Raw genomic sequence first — 27,727 nt, forward strand, 5'->3', positions numbered from 1 at the left:
ATGCAGTTTGACACTGCTTTAACTGCCATGGCTCAGTGTGATGGAATTCTGGGATTTGTAGTTTTGTGAGAGATTTATCCTTTTTGTCAGAGAGTTCTAGTGCCACAACAAACTACAAATTCCAGGATTTCATAGCACTGAGCCATGACAGTTAAAGCATTGTCAGAATGCATTATTTTTGCAAGTACAGATGCAGCCTTAGATGAAATAAGGGACAAAAAGAGAAATGGGACATGGTCTGGCAACCCAAAGGAAGATGACATAGTAGAAGGATTTACGTAAAAACAGCAAATTTATCACCATGAAAAAAATTGCAGATTCATCAAAATAAAGTGTTTGATTCATATTGTACATTCAGGACAAGCATCATCAGATTACCATTCAGTAATTGTTAGAAGTAGGCAGTCCACAATGATCAACTAACTCCTCACTCAGAGGTGTACTAAATCTTGGTTGTCTTTCCCAATCCTGCAGCACTTTTTGATTCTCAAGAGAGTATACCAATTGAAATAGGTTTTTGCAAATTCAGTTCATATTTTTCATGGGTGCTAGCAGAACACACTAGCAACAACTTAATAACACAGCACTATACTTTGCTCACCTCAATGGTATGTTGGTCTTGATTTAGTCAGATGGGCAGCTTTTTTTAAACAGGCAACTGGGTGTCCACAGTAAGCAATAAAGAAAGGTTGCTAAAGTTGTACCTGCTGAAACTCTACAGATGAAAAGGACAAGGTAAGTTTGAGCCAGCTACATACAGTAGTAACAGCTCATTGAGAGGTGGTCTTTCTCAATGAGAAAGTGGATTTTTATAGGAAAATGTTTTCAGTCCAGTTTCATCTAGCCCTAATAGTCTAAAACTCCCCCTCTCTCCACACATTTCCCAAATCATCAGCCATGGTCTGCAACATCATGCCATACCTTTGGCACATTGTGCAAGAGAGCTTCATAAAAAAAAATGAGTTCCTTGTCTTGCTATCAGCATGGTCTTATGCTATAGGAACCAGACTGCAGATGAAAATCTGGAAGTGGCGAGATCAACTGGTCTGACTCCATTCTTCTGCCATTCTTATTTTTATGAAGTAACATCCATGTACACAGTTTTCTTTTGGAGAATTCAGCTCAGCTCCTGTGCTATACAGGCCTGTTTGAGAGGCAATCTATTTTTGCTCGTGGGGTGTTAGACCTATTGGGTTTTGTTCAGGTTGGTTTCCCACTGGCCACTGACAGCTGATGAGTCCAATGTCAATGGGGTATTTAATCTTCTATGAGTTTGAGTCCAAACTTTAAAGTCACCATCTAAGGTGCTGATTCGTATACCCAAAACAGACTTAGGACATTAGACAACAGTGTTAAAATTCATACTAAATCCCAGAGTGGACTCACCACATGTGACAGAGCCACTGGCCACCAGTAGCCAGTATGACACACTTGCTTCATGAATTTGCTGTCATGGACAAGTAGGCCATCTGATCCTGGCTTTTCTGGCCTGTATGAATTTGCCTGGTTGTGGCCTTGGTTGCAAATGTTAAGCTTAGGCCATGTACACCCATTAGATGATGTGTGTCCCTTTTGTGTGGAGATGGAAAAGCAGATTATTTCCATTGGGAGTGTCAGTGTTTTGAGCCTTAATTACTTTGGCCTGTAGTTGGACACTGTTGGTTGCACAGGTATTCTTGATGATAGTTGCCCTTGGCCCTTCCTGACTGTCCTTTTGTAGGATGGAATTTGTTATCCAGTCAGGTTTGACCATATAGAGAATTAGACTGGCTAATAACAAGGCCCTTAAGCAGTAACAAGATTGATAAGAGCTGCACAAAAGAATCTGTACAAGATTCAGCACTGGAAAACAAATGCACAAGGCAAAGTCTGTCTGCAAAAATTAAAGTTGAAAAGAGGAGATACCATGCATATGATATAAGTTGATGATAACAATAAAAAAGGTTACAGCATAATAACTTAATCAAATGTAATATGACTGGCAAAGGAGAAAAATAGTATCAGACATCTATTAAAACACAACTACTGAAGCAATGACAGCATGGATAATAAAAGAGATAATAACTGAGCAAATGCAAAACAACTATAATAGGTCTGTTAAACCCTCCAGCTCTTCTGCCTTTAAGAGACCAAGACCAAGCTTTAAATATAAAGGCTATTAAATTACTACAGATTAAACACAGTGTGCCCAAGTATCATGTGATGTGCAGATTGTTACAAGAAGCATGAGTCACCACAAGATCTTTATGAGATTGTGCACATTCAGATAGTTTCCTTTTGAAGAAGAACCAGATCTTATAGGAAAAGCACATGTGTTGCACACAAAAGATCCCTGAAGAACTTGTCTAACCAAAGGACAAAAGACATGCAGGGGTAACTGTGTTGGCCATTTAGTAAATTCACACAAAAATCCACCAAGCAGTGATACCTTTACTGGCCAACAAATTGCAAGCTTTCGAAGCTCCACTGGCTTCTTCATCAGGCATGACGTTACAAACGAAACAGGAGAAAAATTAGAGATGTTAGTAAGATGTCCACATTCTGTTGTTTCTGTCCTTAGTTAAGATGGCATGGGGAGGGTATTTTGCAGGCTGGCTCCTCTTCCTTCTGACCATGTGGCAACTGGGACATTTTCAAAGTCCAGGAAATTTAAAGTCCATTTGCATCTCGACCATGACTCCTCATTTGCAATCCAATATGTCTCCATTCCTGTGAGGCCACAAGCCTCTTTGTAGGCAGAAGACATGAGAGATACTAGAGCTTGGGAATTACTTTTTAAAGGTAAATCATTTTGTTACTTCTTAGTGTTATAAAAGTCCCCTTTGTATTTCCTTTTTGAGGACGGCAGAACCCTTCGGACTAAGCAGAAAATGGCATGGAACTTGAGGGGAAAAAATCCTGTCAAAACTCTTTGTAAAAATATGTTTTAAAAGTAACATGTGAAATGAACTGAAAATCTTTACTCATTGCACAAATAATGCTGCTATTACTCATGATGTTATTCTTAAAATGTGGCATAATTACACCTTTCTTAACTAAAACATAACTAGTTACAAGTAGTTGGTCGCATGAAATACATTACTTCCAAGGTCTGGAAGATGTGTCTGTGAGATTGGAGCCTGCATGACCAATTGTTCTAACTCTAGCTTTCCATCCATTGCATCTTTTGTGACAGTTTTCTTCTGAAGAGTCAGGACTCAGTAGGATATACATTTTGCATAGAAAAGGACCCAGTTTCAACTATTGATTTCTCTGGTTAGGGCAAGGAAAGATTCTTGTCTGAAACACTGGAGAAGCATTTGCAAGCAATGTAGTGCACAATACTAATCTGTTTCACTGTAAGACCCTATCCTGTGTTTCACAGCAGTATATTCCAGACTGAGTGCAGATAAATGTTTTGTAAAATGTAAGCCTCAAAGCCTATACTGTATATTCAGGAAATGTTTATAATATAAAGTATGATGTCTGTATGGCAGAGAGCATACTATTTTAAGAGTGTAGGCTTACTTTTGAGTGTGAAACCATCTAACTTAAAACAGAGATCAAAGTAAACTGATGGGTATATATTAAACAAATGACTAGTTTATAACAAAACTGTCAAAAAGACATACTGCTCTGGTACAAAGTGGTTACTAGTATCTGATGACTGATGCAATCTTATGCAAACAGGATGATGTAATCTGATGGCAGGCAGCCAGGACAGGTATTCCTAAGGTGGCCCCTAAAATGGCTTTATATAAATCTTTTTCCCCATTAGATGGGAAGATAATTGTTGACATTAACAGGAACAAATTAGATCTGTTGCTGACTAATATAATGGATGCTGCAATGTATTGCAATGCATGTGTGTTTGAAGCCAAACGAAAGAAGATATAAAATATTCCTTATAAATACAAGTACTGCTGTCTCTATAAATTCTAAAGATGATAATTGTTTTACAAATCCAGGTCTCTATCTTTCATCCACTGATGATGTAAGATGTATGATTCCTTAGATTTAAACTTTTGTGAAGAAATATGATGCAAGATATGAAATGCCTTACATTAAATGTAAATTAAATGGTAAGCACTATGTGTAGATGATAAAAATTCTATTTTCCTCCCTTAGAGGAGTGTATGTTACTATTTTGTCCATTTTAATAAAATAGCCTAAAAGAATAATAGATACCCTGTTCATTTTCCCATATAAAAATATTGAGATTCCAGTGCATAAGACAGCTTAAGTGGAATGTTGTTGCTACGTCTGCCTGTTTATTCTATGCGCATTGGGAACCCAGGTAACCAGAAAGTACAAGAGGGACTTCCAAACAGATACAGATTAGACAAATTACGACAAACCTTCAGTCCCTCATTCTAAACAGATGGGATGGAACACCATGCTAGTTTCAAGTAAAAACATAATTTCTTCCTTGTACCCAATATAATCTTTGAAAGCAAGAGTCAAGTCATATCTTTTGGGCTTCATACTTAAGAGTTACCATCTTATTAGATATCATTGAGACAGAAAGGTGCTCTCTCAAAACATCCATGGATGGATTCCTCTAAAGTCCCTAGAATCGTACTTTCCCATCACTCATTTGCCTGCAAAACCACAGCAAGCATCATTAAGACATTACAGAAATGACCATATCCAGTATGTTCCCAAAGACTCACCTACTTATTTCTTTACTACATTCTGTTAGGTTTGATGGAGGAATGATTAGGCTACTGCCTACCATTTATATCAGCCAAGTCACTTTGTTCTTCCATGACTGAAGAATCCAGTAGTTCTCTTCTGTGTAACTCAACACCTTGTATATATCAGTTAAAACTGATTGGTAAAATGTATGTCATGAAGCCCACAATGTTCCCTTACAAGGTCTACAAACTTTTTGAGGCCTTTGTCAAGCCAACAACAAGAATATGATATAGGTATGGTGATGTAAGCAATGCAATCAGATTAGTCTGGAAGGAAGCCATCAATTCATAGTAGTTTAAGATACAGGGTAACTTAAAACCAGAATTTTCACATTTATAAATGTAACTTGTAACACTATTCATTGCACTGAGAACTAAGAATCTGGAAGATATTCCAGATCATACAATAAGCTAAATAAGCACCTCCCCACTACTACTAATTAACATTATTTACATTGTTTTTGTGGTTTTTTCAGGCTATGTGGCCATGTTCTAGAAGAGTTTATTCCTGATGTTTCATCAGCATCTGTGGCTGGCATCTTCAGAGAATGCTGTCATGGAAGAGAGTTGGGTATATATATATACTATGTGACCCTGGGTAGGGAGGAGTGATCTCCATGTTAATCTGTGTATTGTTCTGCTGTTAATGGCAAGGCCTCAGGGTGGGAGTATATGCAAAGAGGATTAGTGTCTGCTACATACAGGTCATAGAAATAACTCTAGGTGAGTCTGATTTAGATAGAGCAGTCTGCCCAGATGGGCATCCCTATATGCATTTATTCTTAGAGCCGGTATTAGCTTAGAGTGTGTGTGCTCTCGACACAGATATTTTCATGTGGCACACCAAATAACAGTGCTTTTGGTTTTTAGTAGTCAGACAGTTGGAGTACTTAGCTTTTATGGCTGTAGTTGTGTAATAGTGGCATGTCAAAGTATAGTACACCTTTGTGACTCATGTCATCTAGAGATTAAAGAGTCAACTACATATATTTAACTCTTGTTGTCATAGAATCACTGACAAGGAAGGGACTGCAATTATCATTTAGTTCCTGCCAGACAGAAATACACAACTAAATCACTCATGAGGGAAGGCCATGTCTGTTTAAAGTCTTCCAAAGCAGGAGAGCAGTGATGTAGACTTAAGTTGATTGACTCATACTCAAGTCAGACTCAAATCGATTCTTGATAAATTGCTCTGTGTATTTTTGTTGAAGTTCTTTCAGGAATTCAAAACAGAGACTTGAAACATCATATAGTGTTCATATATTGGCTTCCCTTTGTTCTCCTGAAATAGTCTAAACTTCCTCTCAGAATAGCAATATAACAATAGCAGCTTCATTTATATACTGCTTTATTCTGAATGAAGCAGTCTCTAAACAGTTTACAACTGTAAGCTAATTGCCCCCAACAAGCTGGGTACTCATTTTAGCAACCTCCGAAGGATGCAAACCTGAGTCAAGCTTGAGCCCTTGGCTGGTACTGAACTTGCAACCTTATGGTTTGTGAGTGAGTGGCTGCGGTACAGGCATTTAACCACTGCACCACCAGGGCTCCAGAATTCATGAAATAACCAAGACGTGTCACTACAAGATGGTAAGTCAATGTCAAACCAGAGATATTGGTAAAACCAATGTCCAGAGATATTATATATTGGAGTCTATTTGGGAGATGCCAAGGAAGAGTTTCTTGTGTGAGTGTATACATGTTTGCAGATTATTATTATTATTATTTGTTGTTGTTGTTGTTGCTGCTGTGTGCCTTTGAGTCATTTCTGACTTAGGGCAACCCAAAGACAAACCTGTTGTGGGGCTTTCTTGGCAAGATGTGTTCACAGCTTTCATCTGATGCAGAAAGCATGTGACTTTCCCAAAATCACCCAATGGGTTTCATGGCCAAGTGGGAAATTAAATGTTTGTCTCCAGAGTCATAGTTCAACACTTAGACATTATTTCCTAATTAGAAATCTTCTTTAATGCCTGTTCAAGCTCTTGGCAGAAGAAAAACTGTATATTCGTTTATACTGTCACATATAATAAAAGCCTGTCCTTGACATAAATGGCCTGGATGTGCCCAGAATGTAGCAAAATAATCTCCCACACACATAGGGGTGTTCTGAATGTTAAAAGTGTGAAAACAATCTGTGAAAAGAGGCCAATGTGGTCCATGAGCTGCACTGTGTCCACCTCTGTTGTAGTGTGATACAGTTTGAAAATCATACCTCCAAAACCTTCAGATTCTTCACTGATAACCTTCACATATCATTTTATGGCTGAGCAGCGATTCAAACCCTGGTCTCCAAACCACTACACCACACCGGCTCTTATCTTGCCTTTTAAGAAAATATAGTTTATAATGGCAGTTACAGTACTACCAATGGATCAAGGTCTTTGACTGCATCTAGTAATTTTCCATTAGTTTTCTCCTTAATGAAGCTATTGATCTGTGCTTCTGCTTCTCTAAGAGTACTGAAGTTAGTAAGAAGTATATCTGCTTGATAACATTTTTGGCATCTCTTAATAACTTCTGAAGAAGTTTGAAATGACTGTGTGTGAAAAGGGCATTGCCAATGCTCAGATCAATTTCAGCCTGAGGGTGGTTTAGCACATGGAGGAGTTGATGAAAACCTTCATGTATTTTTGCTCACTGATCTCACTCTGAGTAAAGCAAAGCCCTGACAAAAGCATACTCAGGATGACAGTTTTAACCTCAGTGACACCAAGGCAAAGGCAATGGAGCTGCTTAGCAGAGAAAGCACAACATTCTTATTGACAGCCTCTGAAACAAGCCGGTGGTAGCATTTAAAGGTAAAATGTGCATTGCTTGGAGTAATTTTTGATGAGGGGGAAGTCTTGGGAGGTTTTTGTGCAGTGTCAGAATTATATTATATTATGTTGTTGTTGTTGTTGTGTACCTTCAAGTCATTCCTGACTTATGGCAACCATAAGACAAACCTATCATGATGATTTCTTGGCAGAATTTGCTCAGAGGGGGTATGTCTTCCTCTGAGGCTGACTGTGACTTGCCCAAGTGCATTTTCATAGCTGAGCAAGAATTTGATGTCTGTTCTCCAGTGTCCTAGTCCAACACTCAAACCACTACACTATGCTGGCTCTGATTATTATTATATTGTAATATAACTGTCATCTTGGCCTGAGAGGGACCGATCAGGCAGACCCAGCTCCACCAGGGACAGCCGGAAGGAAGAGGCTCCTCCCTCCTTAACTGTCATCTTCCGGCCTCCTATTCCCCTCCAGCTATGCTCTGACTGTGTGGGGGAGAGGCTTGTGTACCCTAATGAAGTTATGAGCTATGCTAGCGGTGGTATAATAGCCACCGGTAGGGCCTTCCATGCCAGACAGGTCACAACTGAAGAGTCTGACCAAGAGCGCCAAAGGGCAGGATAGGCTCTCTAGCCTTATGGCAACCATCCTAGGAGAAGGAAAAGTCTAATCCCAGACCTGGGCAGATGGTGCTCATCTAACCATCTAATGTAAGGTCAACCATCTAAGAGAAGGAAACTCTAATCAAACCTATGACCCGAGGACCTCACTGCCACCATCCATGCTTGTCAAGGCCTCAGCAGACGAACCTCTGGTTTAAAGGGTAAGGCCAATTCTGTGCATGCTGCGCTCCACCAGAAAAATCCATTGCACAGGCTCGAAGGATACATCCAACATCATCAACGCGCTTGTAGAAAGCACGGATGAATCCTTCCTGAATCTTCATTCACGAAGTAAAGCTAAGATAAGAAGAAGACAAATGTAATCATAATAAAATGTACCCAGAAGGCTTCTTCACAGCAGACACTTATGGCAAATATAAAGAAATTAGGTAGTGGGTAACGAAGACATGTGTGTCATCGAGAACATGACTAGCCAGCAGAGTATTGATTCATGTATTGATTCAAGGATGAGTGTCAATTTTCAATACAGCTTAAAATTCTCCATATAACTATAGGGACTAAAAATGAGTACAGTGCGCCCACATCATATGTGGGTGCAGTATACGCGGCTTTCAGCATATGCTGAAAGCTGTGCTAGAAAAAGCCTCGGCGCGCCCCAGAAGGGACAGTGGCATGCGTGCCTGTGGCACACACATCATGCCATGCCATATGCACTGCACTGCGCTGCACCACATGCACTGCACCACATCGTGCCACATGCACCGCACCACACCACAGGAATGAGCCCCATTATTATTATTATTAAAAAAAATAATAATCTGAAATCCAAAACACTTCTGGTCCCAGGCATTTCAGATGAGGGATATTCAACCTGTATAGAAATGTGTAAGTAAATAAATATTTGTTGCACAAAACTGAGAAAAGAGACACCTGATTTTGTTTGCTTTTTAATTATTTTTCAAGTTTTTATTTGTATCTTTTTTCAAGACAAAGAACATTTGCCATAATATACAATTCTCAGTCATAGAGAAAATGACTTGATGTTTCTTGTTTAGATTATCACCAAAGAGGGTAAGCTGCTAGCATGTTGAAAGGGGAAATAAATAATGCATGGTAAGTCAGAAAATCCAAATAACAAGTCTTCTTAGCCTAGACAGTCAATTTCAGTGTTTTCAAAGGCCAATATTATGTCCCTGCAATCTCCAATGACCATTGTTGCTGTTGTGGTTGCTGTGTGCATGTGTCTTCAAGTTGCCTATCAACTTACGACAACTTTCGTATAGTTTTCTTAGGCAAAGAATATTTATAGGTGATTTTGCCAATTCCTTCCTCAGAAATGTAGTGTAGAGCACCTGGTATTCCTTGGCAGTCTTCCACCCAAGTACTAACCAGGGCTGACCCTACTTAGCTTCCAATATCAGGATCTGGTCTTTTTAAGATATTTAGGCTATTCCTGTTGTTAGGTGCCTTTAAAATGACTCCAGTTTAGGGCAATCCAGTTCTATGTTTTTCTTGGTGAAATGTATTCAGTGTAGATTTTCCTACTTTCCAGCATGGTATAGTTGTTTGAGTGTTGGACTAGGTCACTGGGGCATCAGGGATTGAATCCTTGCTCAGCCATGGGAATCTACTGGGTAACTTGGGCAAGTCACACTCTATCAGTGTCAGAAGGCAAAGTCAACCCTTTGAACAAATCTGCCAAGAAAACCCCATAATAGGTTTGTCTTAGGGTTGTCATAGTCAGAAATGACGTGAAGGCACACAACACCAAAAGGGTTTCTATTGCTTTTCTTTTAGGCTGAGAGAGTGTCAGATGGTGGGTTTCCATAACTGAGCAGAGATTTAGACCCTGGGGCAACACTCAAACCACCATGCCATGCTGGCTCTTTTGAGAGCCAAACTGACTCTTGAAGGCCACTTCAGGTTTGAAAAGACCCATTTTAAATTTTAATGTGTGGCTAGGTTTCTGAAACATATTTCAGAATATGAATTGCTGTTCCTTTCTCTTGCAAGAAAAAAGATAAGGTAGGTGCAGGGAGTGGAGGCTGCCAAAGGAAGTGAGCATGCCACATGCTGCAAACAGTTCATAACATAACATAATATAATACATAACAGCTTAACTTAGAAGTTGCTCCATCTAGTCCCATGGAATTTATTTGCTTGTAAAGAAGGCTTAATTTGAGATTAGACTGATAATGAAAGATACTACTCAGCAGCTACTTATCCAATAGAGATGTATTTACAGTGAGGGCAACTGATTTCAGAAAATGCTTAGTGAGGATATATAACAGCCTTTTCCAAGATAACCTTAACCAGAGTATGCTTCAGGAAAGGTAATGAAAAGAGTGCAAAGTAATGAATCTGGAAGCTTTAGATTTTCAATAGTTTAATTTAGCATTTAAATCCCTGTTTACCCTAGTAGTAGTGGTAGTAGTAGTATTTCCTCTAGTGAGCTCAACAGGTTCCCGACTTTATAGAAAGCTATAATCTTGTAGATTTAGGAACCATTTGGCATACGATTATACAAGATTGAATGAACTCAGGACTTTAACCTACTTAATACATATGGACTAGGCCTAAATCTAATTCATAGTTTCATACAGAGTAAACTTGTGGAATCAATGGAAATTTGTTAAATCGACACATATAGAGTCATAGAATCATAGAATCGTAGAGCTGGAAGAGACCACAAGGGCCATCCAGTCCAACCCCCTGCCATGCAGGAACTCTCAATCAAAGCATCCCCGACAGATGGCCATTCCATTGATTTAGTCAATTTATTCTAGTTGGAGCTACCAACTGGATTCAGGCTCTAATTTAGCCAGTACTTTAATATGGCCCTGACAGTGTCCAAATTAGATATAGTTCCATTTTTATAGCACAGATGAGGTCTCCTTGACTTCACAGGAGCTGGTGAATAGAAACTTAATTGGGAATAGCTGTGTGCACTTCTCTTTCTGAAAAGCAGTGGTTTACTGAAGTTGTTCTCTAACAATACATTTCACCTTGTGTCATGCCTTAAAGAAACTATGGCCTAACTCCAAAGTGACCTGAAGCAGCTTTATTTTGGCCTGTCTGTATGGAGCCTATAATAATGGAAACTACCCACTCTCCATAGATCTGGTCTTTTGTTTCTTTCCTTGTAGACCTTGAGCCCAGCTAAGACTGAAGATCAAAGAAAGAAACAAGGAAAACACAGTTGAAGCTCTGTTACCTGAATTATAGGAAGTGGAATCTCAGAGTTATTATGCTACACTCTTACTCCACCTCTTCAGTTATATGTTAAAATGACATACGTATTGTCAGTTTATTTATATGTGTTGGATATCAGTTATAGGACTATTAAGATTAATTCTAATGTAAAGCAACTCCTGTATACTTCTAGACAAGAAAGCAGCTTCTCAGGGCAGGAAGTGCAGCTCTCTAATGGGGAATCAGTGAGGAAACATAGGCGGGTTACATACCACCGAGAAGCAGTGCTGTCCTACCGCCGCCGCTTGCGGCATCTGGGAGCCACAGCTGCCACACCGCGGGGCTTCCAGACGCTCAGAGGAAGGAGCGTGGAAATTGCGCTCCTTCTCGAGCCCCGGAAGAGGCACCGCAAGTGCCAAAGGGTGCACTTGTGGTGTCACTTCCGGTGTGCCACGTGCGGACGCAGAGCGTCCGTTACATCAATATGGTGGTGGCCGTGTGGAACGGTCGCTGCCATATTGTACATATTGAATACATATTAGGGTTAGGGGGGTGCGGAAGCACCGCCCCTTCCTAACCCTAATACGTATTCAATACATATTTTTGGCAGTCTATAATCTGCCATAGTAAAATTCATGCTTGCACAACTTGTGATTCATCATTCTGGATACTGGCCAAAGGTTTATGAGGCTTGTTGTCAGTAACATAGGGATGATACCTGAGTGGGGAAAGGCTGCTTCAAAATACAGCATGCCAAGCAGCTGAGAGAGAGCAAAAAGAAGACCCTTTAAAAATCCGAACCATACACATTGCAAGGGTTTCAGGTACAGTGGTAAATTATAAATTGCTAGAGCAGACTATGAGCATGTAAAACCTATATGGTAACTGTAAATAAAAGAAGTATGATAATAAATCATTGTTATTCTCCAGTTGTTCAGATGTGGGTTGCACTTTTTGATATTATAGCATTTCCCTCTCTCTAATTATATTGCTAATATTTATACTTAGGCCCTATACAGACCATCCCAAAAGGCTGGCCTGTGGGTGGAGTTGGGCCCCAGTGTTCTGATGACGCATGCCCTGATTCTGCCCCCAGGGTGCCATGATGCCGCACAACACTCTAGATAGCACACAGCAGCATGGCACCTCCGGTACACCAACAGGATTCCACACTTAATACACACAAAAAGGTTTGCAGAATAGTCTATCAGCTACTACGTTGTAAGGTACAGTATTGGGAGAACATCCAAATTCTGACTTTGTATGGGTAAAATGTCTTTCTTCTTCTCCCTCACTAACCCAATACTGCCACTCATCTGAGGGGACAATAGGAAACTTGGACAGTTTGGAATAAGCCGACAATATTTCTTAAACACATGCCAAAAAAGCATCATTGGGTGCATTTGACTTTTCTACTTCTCAGCAGGATTTGAGATTGTTGCCATGAAGAGGATACTCTCAGTATTTTCATGTACAACCATAGCTATGAAAGGCCTGTCAAACTTGATAATAGAAGGTGTAGACATTGGCACCAGGTCCATCGCAGAGGCTGCAGAGGCTTCTGTTCCTCTCTCATCTATCAACATCATGGCCTTATGAATGGCCTACGAAAAGAAATAAAAATTGAAAATCATGTCTATCTATGGAAAGGTAAATCCTGAATGCATTATTTCAGACTGTTAATGAATGTCTTGCAAATATGTCTGATTATAATGCTCAGTTTCTGTGCAATTGGCAAATTCATTGCCAGGATCCCATTGGGCAATATGGTTTGCACAATCCTTTTGTAGCTGGTGGCAATGGTGAATCTGATCTGAGGTTGTAATCTAGCCTTTAGCAGATGTCCATGGTACTGAATAACTTGGAGGATAGAGTTCAGGACCTTGGATAGCACCTCTGAATAAAACTCAGAATAAATAAAACTAAAACTAAATAAAACTCTAGAATAGCTTGGCACATTCACACTGTACAGTGTGATAGCAGTTTGATACCACTTTAACTGCTGAGGATTCTAGGATTCCACTGAATCCTAGAATCTGTAGTTTGGTGAGTGACTTAGAATTCTCTGCTCCAGCGTTCTAGTGCACTAGGGCCCTCTAGCAGAAAATTCTAAGAATTCTATCACACTATATTTTATAGCACCACATTTCACTTTTACTGGCATGGCAACAAGGCATGGAATCCTGGGATTTACAATTTAGGGAGGGTCATTTAGAATTCTCAGTCAGAAAGCTCTATTGAGAAACCTTACTAAAATACAAACCCCAGAATCCCACAGAAAGTTGCCATGGCAGCTAAGATAGAATATAGCATTATTAACAGTGTAGTGTGATAGGGCTCTATGTTTCTCATCTTCTTACAAATGTCAGGATTCAGTAGGATGGAGCCTGAGCCATTAAAGTGAGATCAAATGTTGTAAGTGTAAATACACCTCCTGTGCAATGAGGCATCTCATTCTCTTTGGCTGTGGCATAAGTGAGCCGGTCCCCTGTTTTTGCTACTGCTGCCACTGCCACTGCACTCACTACGGCTCAGCTGCCAGCACCTCTTCCCTCCTCACCATACCCAGCAAGCAACTCAAATTGTTTGCCTCTTTTCTTAAAGCAAACTTGCCAGGAATGAAGCAACTGTGGCAACAATGACTGCTGTAGCAGGAGGTCTTACAATGGGCAACCATCATGTCACTGAGGTGGGAAAGGACACTACCATAGTTCACCATAGTTCTTCTGTCCTCCTAATAAGTATACTGGCAAGGCTTTTTACCCCATCACCATTACCAAAGATCTTGGACCAAGTTTTTCACTATCTGGTCAGCAAGTTGACCAAAAGTTGTATTCTCTATAAGCTTCAACAAAGTTTTGTCCCTAGATGTTATGGCCTCTCAAAGAAAGGGGTGAAGTCCTACATGGACTTTTTTTTTAAAAAAAAATTGATTTTGAGGTATAAAATTCTCCAAGAAGTATCTTTCCTTAAGATAATAGCTGCCATGTGAGTGGATTGTCATATGACACAGTCATGAGAGGACCCATGTCAAGAAAAATGGTAAATCATTGTCCTTTTCAGGATATTTTTATACTTGTTTTGTTTCTACTTTAGAATCTTTTCACAGTATCTAAAAACTCATTCTACAAAGCAGCCCAAAGAACTGTATCAGGGGCAGTTCCAGAAAGTGGCAATGTTGTGTATTTGCTAGACTTTCAAGACTATCATAGAACCCACAAACCTGATAGTATCGCTTTTTCTACTTTACACAGTGTCCAAGGTACCACCAAAGGGATTTCAAAGTTTTTGTGCCTCACCATTTCCAGACAAGAGGAGCCCTATGAGGATGCCATGTTCCCTCCCCGCTTCCAAAATATTCCTAGAGACAGCACTAATTTTTTTTACATGTAAAAATTAGGGCTGTTCTTTATTTGTTTCATTTGGGAGTTCACCTCAGTTATGAGGGGTGGGGATTTTAGACAGATCTCTAAAATTAAATGGAAGTAGAGGGACAAAAATGATTGGGAGAAAGCAGTGTATAATTGTGAGAGAGAGATTAAGCAGTAAAGCTATCTAAATGTACAAAGAGAATAAAGTTATCACCTGCTTTTTAAAAAACAACAACACAAAACCTTAATTCCTGATTCTACACAAGGGAGGAGGAATACCATCAACTTACGTCTGAGAGCCGATGTTGTGGCTGCCCTGTGATTCCAGACAGATCTGCTCTGTCAGTGAAGACATCAACCACACCCATAGTGTACATTATGTCCTTCAGGTTAAGCTCTCCAGTAGCCTTGCATTTTGGAAGATAGACATTGACAGAGCTATATAATAATAATAAATAAAAAAACAGAAAAAGGAAAAAAGAATGGTCAACTGCATGAGAAAACCAGTGCAAGACAGGCTTGTTTTACTTGAACAGCAGAGACAGTATGGACCATGCCTCCTTTGGAATACAAAGGGTTGTAGTAATTTGGAACATCCTCCTACATTCAAAATTTCTAGCCAAAAAAGGGGGAAGGGCATTCTCTGAGATATAGCATAACAGATAAAACCTGATTTAGAACCTGCTGGGAGTGGTCTCTGAGATCTTGCTTTGAAGGCACACTGCTTCTGGTTGGTTGAAACTGCTTTCCTAAAAGATTCCCAACTAGAAAAGTAGAGAGATGCTGCCTGTCAGTATAGGCCATTGCAAATTGTGGCCTACCAGATTTTGTTGGACTTCCCAGATTTTCGTAGAGATCAAAAAAAGTATTATCAGTGGTCAAAGATAATGGAAAATGAAGACTGATAAGATATGAAGACCCACAGGTCTTCCAGCATGGATAGACAGCCCAACCACTTGATCCAATAGTGTAAGGCAGCTTCAAACCTTCAGATCTAATGCTGAACTAGATTGGACTTTGGTCTGATCCAATGGGAATTTTTTTAATTCAATCTTTAAAGGGTTAATTATTGTTTTTTAATTAAAAAGAAACTGAATGTGATATACTGCTCCTTTAGGAAAGACTTGTTAGTTAGTTGTGATCAAAAGAAAATTATGTCTGGCCCACAAATTGCCCAGCAGAACAATCCAGGATGTATCTACTCAAAACTAACCCCCAATATATTAAATGGAATAATAATAATAATAAACTCCCAAGTTAATGTACATGTGGGTGCAACCTAACTTAAACTTCAAAATAGATCTGTTGCAAGAACAATAAATCAAATTATCTTGATGTGATTTTAAAAACAATAGCACATCTCAGTATTTCGTGTCACCTTAAAGATATGGCACCAGTTTTCCTAGGCAAGAGGATGCCTTTATAAATGCATTTTATTAAAGCTTTGCCTTCAAAACATCCTCCTCCAATTGTCATCTTAACCCTCAATCAAAGGTCCTAAGTCAGAGCTATCCTGCACTGGGTCCTGTCCCAGGTCAGTCCACAGGCCAGCACAGCGATAAACAGGTGTTTACACATCAGCACACATGCTGCTCTGCCATGGACCTGCTACCACCAACACTCCATACCTACCTCCACCATTGCATCTTCTGAGAAGACCCCTATCACAGTCCGTAACAGCAGAAAGGGGGTGCCTGGCCATAACCACATGCCCGGGCTCCCTCCTTTCAAGACAGAGACCATAATGTGGGGTCTTCTCAGAAAACACCCTTTTAGATCAGGTTAAGGCCCATTTGGGCCAGGATCAGGTCGTATCTACCAGACCCACATCTTGTCTGCCTGATTCCAGCATGGTGCTAATGGATAGGATGACATGAGGCCGGGGCGGGGGGAGCACTGGCCTTTAGGTCCATGCATACAGGCCCCAAATCACTTGGCACCACAGTCCAAACTTGAAAGCAGTTACCTCTTCTTAAGTACTCTTTTCCATGTTCTCAAAGCGCCACATGATAAGCTGCTGGCAACTTTATCCACCTGTCCTTTGTCAGGTAGGATAAAATATGCAGCCGCTTGTCCATCATAGGGCATTTTCACCACAGTGCAAGAACGCTCATCGTCATGGCCAGCTTCAAACATTCCCATCTGGAACATCATAGGCACTTGCACAACAGTGTATGGATCCACATAGAAGTTGTGTGGTTCAGTGTACTTTGGATTGAAAGGCTTCTTCCATTTGGCTGACAGAAGAAAGAAAGTGTTAGTGGATAATTTAAGAAGGCATAACAATTTTATTAACTGAAACAATATTATTGCTACTAGATCGTACTGTATATAAGGGACTATGAAATTAAAATGGAATCATTTATGGCACAGAACATTTCAAGACCTCACTTCCATCTTTGACTTCAGAGTGCAGCATGGATTCTCTGGGTGACCTGGTGCAAGTCGCATCTCTCAGCCTCCTCAGTAAATGACAATGGCAAACCCCATTTGAATAAACCTGCCAAGAAAACCCAAAAAGCGAGGTGGGGTTCTCCAGATGGTTTTGTGTGTGTGTGAGTGTGTGTGTGAGTGAGAGTGTGAAAGAGACTGTATGGGCGGTCTATAACCCGCCTGTGTCTGTGCCTTTAAGTCTCCAGCTATGGGGGGAATGTGAGGAGAGAAGTGTGTGGCATGGCTGTATCATATAGCATTTTATGATTCATAGAATTCTCTACTGTGGAGCTCTAGTGAGACCCCAAACCACTGTTCCTAGAATTCTAAACACCTCCCTAAACTACAAATCCTAGAATTCCATAGGACAGAGCCAAAACAGTTAAATTGGGATCAATGTGCTATAACTATGTTGCACATATACATTCAGAGTATGTACTCATTACAACAAAAGTGTTCTCTCTGTGCTGGTGCACCAGAACACTGTCATGGTGATCATAAGTCATGGTCAGAAACATGAGATGTAGCAAGCTTGCTGAAAGTTGGCAAGTCAAGAGCCATGATTATTATTTGAATAGGAGAAGACTTCAGAACCTTCTAGACCAGTTCTCACAGAAGTGGCATATCTGTGTCTAGTTTGTAACATTTCACACTGCAGATGGAACCCACAGCGTTGAATATTCTTCCACAGAAAATATTATGATTATGTAGATCAGAGAACAAATAGGGTGATAGAATGCATCCTTGCCTGATCCCTTTGCCAAGTGGAAACCACTCTGTTTCTCTAAATTCCAATCTAATTGTAGCCTCTTATCCTATGTACAGATTTCTCATTGGGACTATCTGATGTAGTGGCACTCCCATAACCTTAAGAGCTATCCATAACTTTTTGTGATCAATATAGGCAAATGCTTTCTATAGTCTATAAAGCACATGGAGATTTTTCACCCCTGGAATTCCTTTGTATGCTCCATTAGCCAATATATGTTTGCAATGTGGTCCTTGAACCCTGCTTGTACTTCTGGGATTTCTCTTTCCATGTATAGTTCCAGTCTATTGTGCATAATTTTGAGCATAATCTTGCATGTGTGGAAGATTATTGCTATGGCCTTACAATTACTGTAGTTTTCTCTCTCTCTCTCTCTCTCTCTCTTTGTGGACTGGGATATATACTGATTGTTTCCAGTCTGTTGACCACCATTTTGTTTATGGAAAAAATTATAAGAACAGGTTTGGACTCAGATGAAGGAGAAGTGAAGCTAGGAGGAAGGAACATCAACAATCATAGATATATCGACAACACCATATTACTAGCAAAAAACATAACAGAGTTGTAGCAATTACTAAGGAAACTCAAAGATGAAAGTGAAAAGGCAGGCTTAATGTTGAACATAAAGACAACAAAAATAATGACCATAGAAGAAATACATAAATTCAACTTAGACAATGAAAAAATCAAAATAGTTAAAGAGTTTCCATACCATGCATCAAACATTGATCAGAAAGGAAACTGCAGTCAAGAAAGAAGAAGACTGTGGATGGAAAGCCATGAAAGAATATGACAAGATCCTAAACAGTACAAATATACAATTGAGAACTTAAGTTAGAATTGTCCAGACTATTGTAGTCCCCATCATCATGTATAGATGTGAGAGCTGGACAGTGAAAAAAGCTGAAAGGAAAAGTAATCAACTCATCTGAGATGTGGTGCTGGAGAAGAGTGTTAAGAATACTGTGAACATCCAAAAAGACAAACAAATAGGTCCTCAAACTGATCACAAGTTCAAAAATCTCCTTGGAAGTCAAGGTGATCAAACTGAGGCTGTTGTACTTTGGCCACATCATAAGAAGGCATGACTCATAAGAAAAGACAATAATGCTAGGAAAGAGAGGAAAACCACACAACAGATGAATAGACCCAATCAGAGAAGTCATGGGTATGATTTGCAGGAACTAAGCAGAGTAGTGGAGGACAGGGGATATTGGAGATCTCTTATCCACAGGGTCACCATGAGTCAGGGCTGACTCAAGGGCAGTTAAAAACAAGAGATCAGAGAAGGGAATCTGTGGGATTTCTCATGTTTATCAACTTCTGCTATTTCTAGCACCCTGACCAGATTGCCTGGGACAGAAAAAGACTTGAGTCCAACAACATCTGCAGGATTACAGGTGCCTAGTATTATCTTTAAAAAGAAAAAAAATACCCTGCCTCCTGAGAAGCATCCAACTATATTCTTACTCTTTCTCTCTGCCTTTTTTCATTCCTTGCCATAAAGGTGTGACTTGAGGTTGCCAATAGCCATCATTATAGTAATTCATAACAATAACTCAAAAGATCAGAAAACATGCAAATAACAAGATAGCAGATAACAGAGTATGGGCCTGTACAGACAGACTAAAATGAATCTGCTTTGGGTTACTTTGGAGGTATGCTGTTTAAATGACACATGCATCTTTAGATGCCAGAAGCTGTGCCAAATCTGCTCCCCAGTTCTTAGGACTGGAGCTTGGCTTTGGCGTGGCTTCTGGCCTCTTTTTGGTCTGTATGTATGGGCTCTATATTTTCCAAGATGATCAGTCAGTCTTGTTTAAAACCTGAAGAGCTCCTCTTCTTCAAGTTTATTTCTGACATAGACTCTCTGCATAGTCTTGGGCAAGCCACTTAATCTAGCTATACACCCATCGTTTCCTAATCTGTGAAATGGGAATAATTATGCTTTCTTGACTAACAGGTATGCTGTTGGGAATTCATTCATTAGATCTTTGAAGTGCTATGACACTGAGCATGTCTGCATGAAAAGGGCAAGTTGCTGCATTGTGACTATAATTAATCAATCACTCTAAAAGCTTTAAATCCCAAACTGCTCTAAACAACCAACAAAGAAACCTTAACCCCATGTTATTAACTGAGTGTGTTAAAGGAATTAATTTTGCAATAACATAAAATGTTGAAGGGTGGCATGAAAAACTGAATCCCATTTTTAAAAATGGGCTCTACATTTTCTTACTCTCCCTTGTCTAGATCTTCCCTTTTTCTTTTTCTGTCATGTATTTTTAGGCTATACGCTTGAAGCTAGGGATTAAATAGTTTCTATTAACTGTACGTCTGGAAGCTTTTGTTGTTGAATAGTGGAGTACAGTATATGTTTCAAATAAATAAATACTCTAACATGCAATCAGGAATAGTATGGTCCAAGAAAAGTGTTACTCTTGATTCTACTGATGGGTCACATATTATGGTGTCTGGGTTTTTTGTGTATGTGTGTACAGTATTTATGTTTGTTGTTTTTATGTTTTTCCAGACTATAATGTATGCTTCATTTCTACTAACTGAATAATGATCTTTCAATCCACAGCCCTGAGATCTTTCAGTTGTTGTGTCTACATACCCAATTAAAGTTAGAACTTTGAAAATTGGATGATTTTTTAAAATCTGAAATTTTAGTTAATATTTTATCCTCCTTCTCCATCCAAAGTGAATGTTGCATCCCCTCTTCCTTTACTGAACTCATTTAAAAGGGGTTTATTAAGTTTAGAAAAGATCATAGTGAATTCTATTACTGTATATACTCATGTATACGTCTAGAAATTTTAGTCAAAATTTTTTCCAGTTCTGGGCGCCACAATTCAAAAAGGACATTGAGAAACTGGAGCGTGTCCAAAGGAGGGCGACTAAAATGGTGAAGGGTCTGGAAACCATGTCCTATGAGGAACAACTTAGGGAGCTGGGGATGTTTAGCCTGGAGAAGAGAAGGTTAAGAGGTGATATGATAGCCCTGTTTAAATATTAAATATTTGAAGGGATGTCATATTGAGGAGGGAGCTAGCTTGTTTTCTGCTGCTCCAGAGACTAGGACTTGGAGCAATGGATGCAAGCTCCAGGAAAAGAGATTCCACCTCAACATTAGGAGAAACTTCCTAACAGTAAGGGCTGTTCGACAGTGGAACACACTCCCTCGGAGTGTAGCAGAGTCTCTTTCCCTGGAGGTCAGACTGTGGTAGTCTCCTTCTCTAGATGTCTTTAAGTAGAGGCTGAATGGCCATCTGTCAGGGATGCTTTTATTGTGACTTCCTGCATGGCAGGGGGTTGGACTGGATGGCCCTTGTGGTCTCTTCCAATGCTATGATTCTATGATTCTATGACTCAAAAAACTTGAGTCGACTTATCCACTGGTCAATGTAAGTACTGTACTTTAATGCTCGTAAAAAACAGGGCTATTCCCTGGTGAAAGGCAAGAGTCTAATCTGTCCTGGAAGCACTGACCTTCCCCTATTCACTCAACTATCCTGCCTTTAATATGAGCACAAACAGTTATGCCTGCTAGAATTTTGTAATTTTGACAGTTTTCCTTGCTTCATCCTTTAGATACTTTGTGACATGCCCCTATGTTTTACCCTTGGCTTATCAATGGGTCATATCAAAATCCATAATTTTGGCCCCAAAACCCACCCTTGAATTATACATGAGGTCAACTTATAGTTGAGTATATACAGTAGGGTGTTTTTAACCTTGCAAATACAGGCTATTTAAAAACAGCAATAATTCTAGTCTCTCTTTAAGCCATCGTCTCTCCTTTTTTTATTCTGTGTGAAAACCATTCCTTTTCAATATTCCCAACCCTTATTTAGATTCAACTGAAAAACTTACTTCATGAGATAGTAGAAAGGAGGACTGAGGAGTTATGCAAATAATAATAATATTAATGTGCTGAAAAGCTAGCATGTTTAATTTTATCAACATAGTATTCCTGAAAATTTTCAAGTACTTTTTCCTGAAGAGGAATATTATTTCTTTCTTTCACATTTTCTCTGAAATAGCACAGATGTCATTGTAATTAAGAACATTCCATGCTTTATAAACAAACGCAATAGACATACATATATTTGTCATAGGTTGCACCTTGGAATTACATGGAGTGTGAGAAGCACCTCAGATTATCTGCAGATGGGATCACAAGTCTGTCTTACCTTTTAAGTACATATAGCTAACCAGTAGTATTTCAGTAATTGGGTCCACCTCATCAACAAGTTTGGCAATCTTCCCATGGGTTTTCCTTTCAACATAATTATTGATGTGCTGTTCAGTTTCTGCTGTGTTCTTAAAGTTCTCCATATAAATGTCTCCTCCATAGATGTTTCTGAGTCCATTTAAGAATTGCTCTTGTGGATGGAGCTTGTTTTGTACAAAGAGGCAATTACCCATTTCTACCTGGAGGCCAGAGCCTCCATTGTTTAGCATGTAAATGAGGTCATGGAAACCTTCATGGATATTTTGTTCCTGGATCTCTGATGGCCTAAAGTCCAGTCCCCTAAGGATCTGATCTAAAGTGTTGGCCCTGGCACCCAAGGCCAGCATTGCAAAGGCAGAGGAGATGCACATGGGAGAGAAGACAATGTTCTTCTTTCTGGAATAATGCCGTGGGCCTCCATTGGAAGATACCTCCCTGAAGAATTTGAATGCAAAGTCAGAATTACTGTTGACTAGTACCTGGCTTGGCATATGGGCACTTCTTTGGCTGAGTTGATTGTCATGATGGGAGTATGGTTCATATCGGTAGTTGTTGCGACAATTGTTGTTATTGTCTGGATAAAGGTTTTTAGCAAGGCTCCCAGCAATTAAAAAGGAAAAAAAGAATATGATCTTCATTTTGCCCTCTAAGAAAGAAAAGAAAAGCATATTAGTTCTATTAGCACATTCTTTCTACCAAATTCTTGTTAGATGAAACTTGATCTAAACTTTTTGGTATCATTGGCTATAAGCTAATCTTGAACCCTGGCCATAATGATATCTCCTGCTTCTCATGCACTGATAAAATAGAATTTGAACTACCACCATTCATTATACATGATTCAAATGCTTACCCCAAGGAAAAATGTTCACTAACAAGAATAACACTTAATCATACACACACACACACACACACACACACAATATATATATATATATATATATATATATATATATATATATATATATCCCTGACTGAGCACATCCCTACTGTTTCAACCTTTCCTCATAGGCGAAGTTGCCAGTTGCCAGCTACAGATGCTGGCGAAACATCAGGAATAAACTCTTCTAGAACATGGCCACATAGCCCAAAAAACCCATAAAAAATAACAAAACTATTTCCTCATAGGGTTTGTTATCCAGGCTTCTCACTATCCTTGCCACCCTACTCTGGACACATTCTAGTTTGCTGAATCCTTCTTAAACTGTGTGGCCAAGTATTGCTGATCTGACAAAAGCATAATAAAGTTTTACCATTCATGATGCAAAATCTTTATTCTGTACTTGTCTTACTGCTTATCCTTACTTCACTGACATTATTTGTATAGTATTTGCAATGGCTGCACACAGCAGGTTGGTATTATTTATTCTATATTATACAGTGGGAAGGGGAACTTAAGCTAAGAAAATATTTTCTGCTATGGCAAGTGCAGAATTGCTGGGCTTCTAAGCACCCACTTGTAGACAGAATGCTATTACAAGTTATTACCAGTGGATGACACTGTCTCTCAACATAAAGGATCTCCCAGAATTACTGTGAGACTGAATTATATAGCATGCATTTTAACATCCTCATCAATTGGAAAAGGGGTGTAAAAGTATAAGCAGGTTCAATTTGTGGGGTAAGTGACTGATAGAAAATGAAAAAGTGAACATTAAAGGTGATTTTCACAGCTGAAAGAGAAATTGTTTCATTATTACCATAAACAACAAAACATAATAAAAGAAAAGCTAATGCCCATAGCAATCTCATCATCAAGAACAAAAATCAAAAGCACAGGGAGCACTTTTCTAGAGCTATTGCAGATAATGAGTTGGAGTCAATGTTTTCCTTTCTTTCCATGGATGAAGATTCCTCAATCTCAGGAACACTCTACTAGAAGGATAAAACTTTGGCTCTCACTCAATAATAACTTCAGGCGTCAGCAAGGATCACTCTCTGGTCTGAAGGGAAAGCAATAGACAAAAGAGGGTTGTGAAAGGATAACTTCACAAACAAGACTTGCTGACACCATGTTTATAAGGGTATGTCCCCTTCTTCTCAAGAAAACCAATTGATAGGCACATTTATATATGGAAAGGTGCTCTTTGACTGTCAGAACTAATGATTTCATCTCTCTATGTTTCCATCTGGATCTGGCACAATTGGGTAGAAAATTGTGATGGAATCCAATTTACAAAGAAAAGCGCTTCAGTGGGTGGTAGGCAGTGCAACATAAAAGAAACCAAGCTGGAGCAAACCATGGCTTGCTCATGTTCAGTGGCCAATTCACACTATACAATTATAGCATTATCATTCCATTTTAACTGCCATGGTAACATTCTATGAGATCTTGGGGTTTAAAGTTTGATGAGGGACTAGAACTCCCATCTCAGGTGTATTTTATTTGGACCTGGTGATTTGTTTGTTTTCAGTTTGTCAATATGTCCAGAAAAAATATTGGCAGCTTAAACTGTTTCCTGGAGTAGTTTTCTCCCATGGTTAATTTCTAGTATTTTGGGGAGAGGGTGGCAGGACTTATCTTGGAGAAAGACAGGCAGGCTGCTGGTGTGAATATGTTTACACATTCCTATCAGCTGCTTATCTCTATAAATCATATTCCACTCCATTCAAAGTGCACATCCATGTTTAAACTAGTAATACAAAATTCTGTACATTTTGGTCATTTAAAAAAAAATCTCTTAAATACAGATTTTCCAAAAGTTATCTGTTATTGTTTTCCCAGTCTGAGTTTCAGTTCACTGAGAAATTATATTTAAATTTTTGCATGAAAAGTCATGTGCATTTGGTAAACAGTTTTGTGTAACATGCACATTTTGCAATTCTCCTAATATTTTTGACTTCACATTTAAGGGAAATGTGAACTGAAAAGGTAAAATGCAATGTAAATAAATTGCTCCCCTGTCTGTAGTTAAATCCAAAATATTCCACCACCATGATTAGTTTTTCCAGGATTGTTAGGAATAAACATCATTCTATCCAGAATTTAGCATAGTTGCAATGCAGTCTCCACACAAAAGAAGCTCTCTTCCATCTTGAACTGAGAGTAAATAATTGTGACAATAAGACAAATTAAGTGAAATAGACCCTTGTTCCTTTGTGCTGTGTGATCAGCATCAAATCACACACTTGCCAGCTAGGTCTTTCCAAGAAACTTGTAGATTATATGTGTTTACTGCAGAAATTATACTATGACAAGTAATAAATTGTCCACACCTTAAAACATATCACAGTCTTTCAAATTTTACATACAAAAGAAGGCATGAAAACATCAAATTAAATTCAGGCATTATGAGAGAGATTATTCAAGCCTGCACCACAAAAATGCCACACGGAAGTAGATTCCCAGGTTCTTTCAGAAATAACAACCACAGCATCAGATTCCCATTTTCTTCATTTCTAGAGCAGCCTGGTGTAGAGGTTTGGATATTGGATTAGGATTCTGGAGACCAAGATTTGAATCCCTGCTCAGCCATGGAAAGCCACTGAGTGACCTTGTGCAAGTCACACTTTCTCAGCCTCAGAGGAAAGTAATGGCAGACCTTCCCTGAATAAACATAGCCAAGAAAACCCAGTGATAGGTTCGCCTTAGGGTGACTATAAGTCAAAAATGATTTGAAGGCACACAGCAGCAAATCTGCTTATCTCCTTGATTCTATCAGTGTTTGATTCCATCTCCTTGTTCTACAGGAATAATGTCTCTCAAGCATTCTTGGCTGATATTGGACCACATTTTCCTATAGAATTCTTCAGGAAATACTACTTGCTCTATTGTTTCATCAAACAATCATACCATTAGCATGTCATTCCAACTTTTGTCAAAAGTGAGAATTGTTTTTATGGAACCAGCAAAGCAATGTGTGTCCCTCTAATCAATATATTTTGGCAAGATATTCACTCTTGTCATTCTGATGTATCAGAAAGCCAGGCAAGTTCAAGTCTTCAATTTCTTTTACTCAAGGAAATAAATATCCTACTATATTTTGCTTTTCCTTTGTTTTATCACTTTCATTAAAACCATAAGACCAGCGCTTAGCAAGTACAACAAAAAATACATGATCCGTAATTAAGCTGCATTATGATATATATGATGCCAAATGGCATGTTAATACAAACTGTGTACTTTATGTATGACAAATGTTAGGTCCAAGATAGGCAGCCTGAAATTAAATGTTCTCCCAAGAGATAAACAGCCTGGATCATAGGAATGCTGCCTGTATAACCTTGGAATTATTATTTGGGTCCAGGAGGGCAGTATGTTGGTATGTGAAGTGTGTATGTATTTAAGGAGAAAATACCATATTACCAGAAGCCATGGAACACTGCAATGATGTTCTCCTCCTATCTATGCACAATCTGTTCTGGTTTGGCAACTGGATCTAATTGAGGCAAGGATGGGTTTGTATGACTGTGGTGTATGAATGTTTAGGCACCTTCGCTTTTTGATGGTTCAGTGCACACAAGCTTTGTTTCATGCACAAAATGATTTAAAATGCTGTGCATAAAAAAAAAGCTATGTGTATAATGTACATAGGAAAAATAAATGAATTTCATGTTTAGACTTGGGTCCCATCACCAAGATATCTCATTATGTATATGCAAATATTCCAAAATCTAAAACACTCCATAGTTTCAATTTTAGCACAATTAAAATATGGGCAAAAGACAATAAAGACCATTGCCTAGTTATCCACAGATGATGGGACAGGAAGAAATGGGATTAAAGCTATACACCTCATCATACTTACCAGGGTCCCTTTCACAATGCACAATTATAGTGGTATAATTCCATTTTAACTTCCATGGTTCCTTCCATCATATGAAATCTTGGAACTTGCAGTTAAGAGAGGGATATGCAAAATTCTCTGCTGAGAGCCTGAGTGCCTCAACAAGCTACTAGCCCCAGGATACTCTAGGATATAACCATGACAGTTAAAGTGGGATCATAGTATTATAATTGTGTGGTGTGAAAAGATCCTATATCCTTCCTTATTTTTATTTTCTCTATAACCCAACAAATTTGCCTCCTTCAGATATTTCTCAATTTCTATTTTTGTCTGTTTTTTGCTTCAGACATTTACTTCTCAAGTAACCTCAGACCAGAACCTATGCTCAGAATATGTCACAGAATGTTTCCTTCTGTGTTTTGTTGTTGTTGTTGTTGTTTAACTTGTCCAGACTTTCTGTTGGAGATGGAAAAATCTCTGATGTTTCTGTCTGTGTTCTCTACTAATCTTTACATTCTTTTGTGTTTCACTATCTCTTTTAAATTGCATCACATGCCTTTTCTCCCTCTCTTTCTGATTCTCTTGCTCTATTTTTGATACATTGTTTCCATTATTGCTTATATTCCAAAAAGTGCACATTTTTATTATATTAAAAAATTCTATAGGTTCAGTAGTCCTTATCCAGAATTATGAAATCCCAAAACTCCAAACTCCAACATTGTCCACTTGGTGGCTGGGATATTGACACTTTTTTGATGGTTCGGTGTACATGAACATGTGTTTCAAGCACAAATCATTAAAAACATTGTGTGTAAAATTGTCTCTTTTATTAGGCCAGGCCTGTTCTATACTCATCCTCTGATGGTTTTTATCCTACTAATTTATGTTGCCTTTTAGTTTGTCCTGCATCACTGCT

At 39.0% G+C, this 27,727-nt stretch overlaps 1 protein-coding gene across 1 annotated transcript; it reads right to left on the reverse strand.

The window, feature by feature from the left end:
• Positions 1 to 12,626: 12,626 nt before the first annotated feature.
• Positions 12,627 to 27,450, reverse strand: LOC121927076 (alpha-1-antitrypsin-like). The gene is made up of 5 exons (XM_042460619.1): positions 27,255 to 27,450; positions 22,044 to 22,730; positions 16,609 to 16,879; positions 14,933 to 15,080; positions 12,627 to 12,875 (listed from the first exon to the last, which is right to left on the reverse strand). The coding sequence occupies exons 1-5, from the start codon at positions 27,448 to 27,450 to the stop codon at positions 12,684 to 12,686; spliced, it is 1,494 nt and encodes a 497-aa protein (XP_042316553.1). The 3' UTR covers positions 12,627 to 12,683.
• Positions 27,451 to 27,727: the final 277 nt, after the last annotated feature.

This window comes from Sceloporus undulatus, chromosome 1 (assembly GCF_019175285.1).
Source record: "Sceloporus undulatus isolate JIND9_A2432 ecotype Alabama chromosome 1, SceUnd_v1.1, whole genome shotgun sequence".
NCBI classification, from domain to species: Eukaryota; Metazoa; Chordata; class Lepidosauria; order Squamata; family Phrynosomatidae; genus Sceloporus; species Sceloporus undulatus.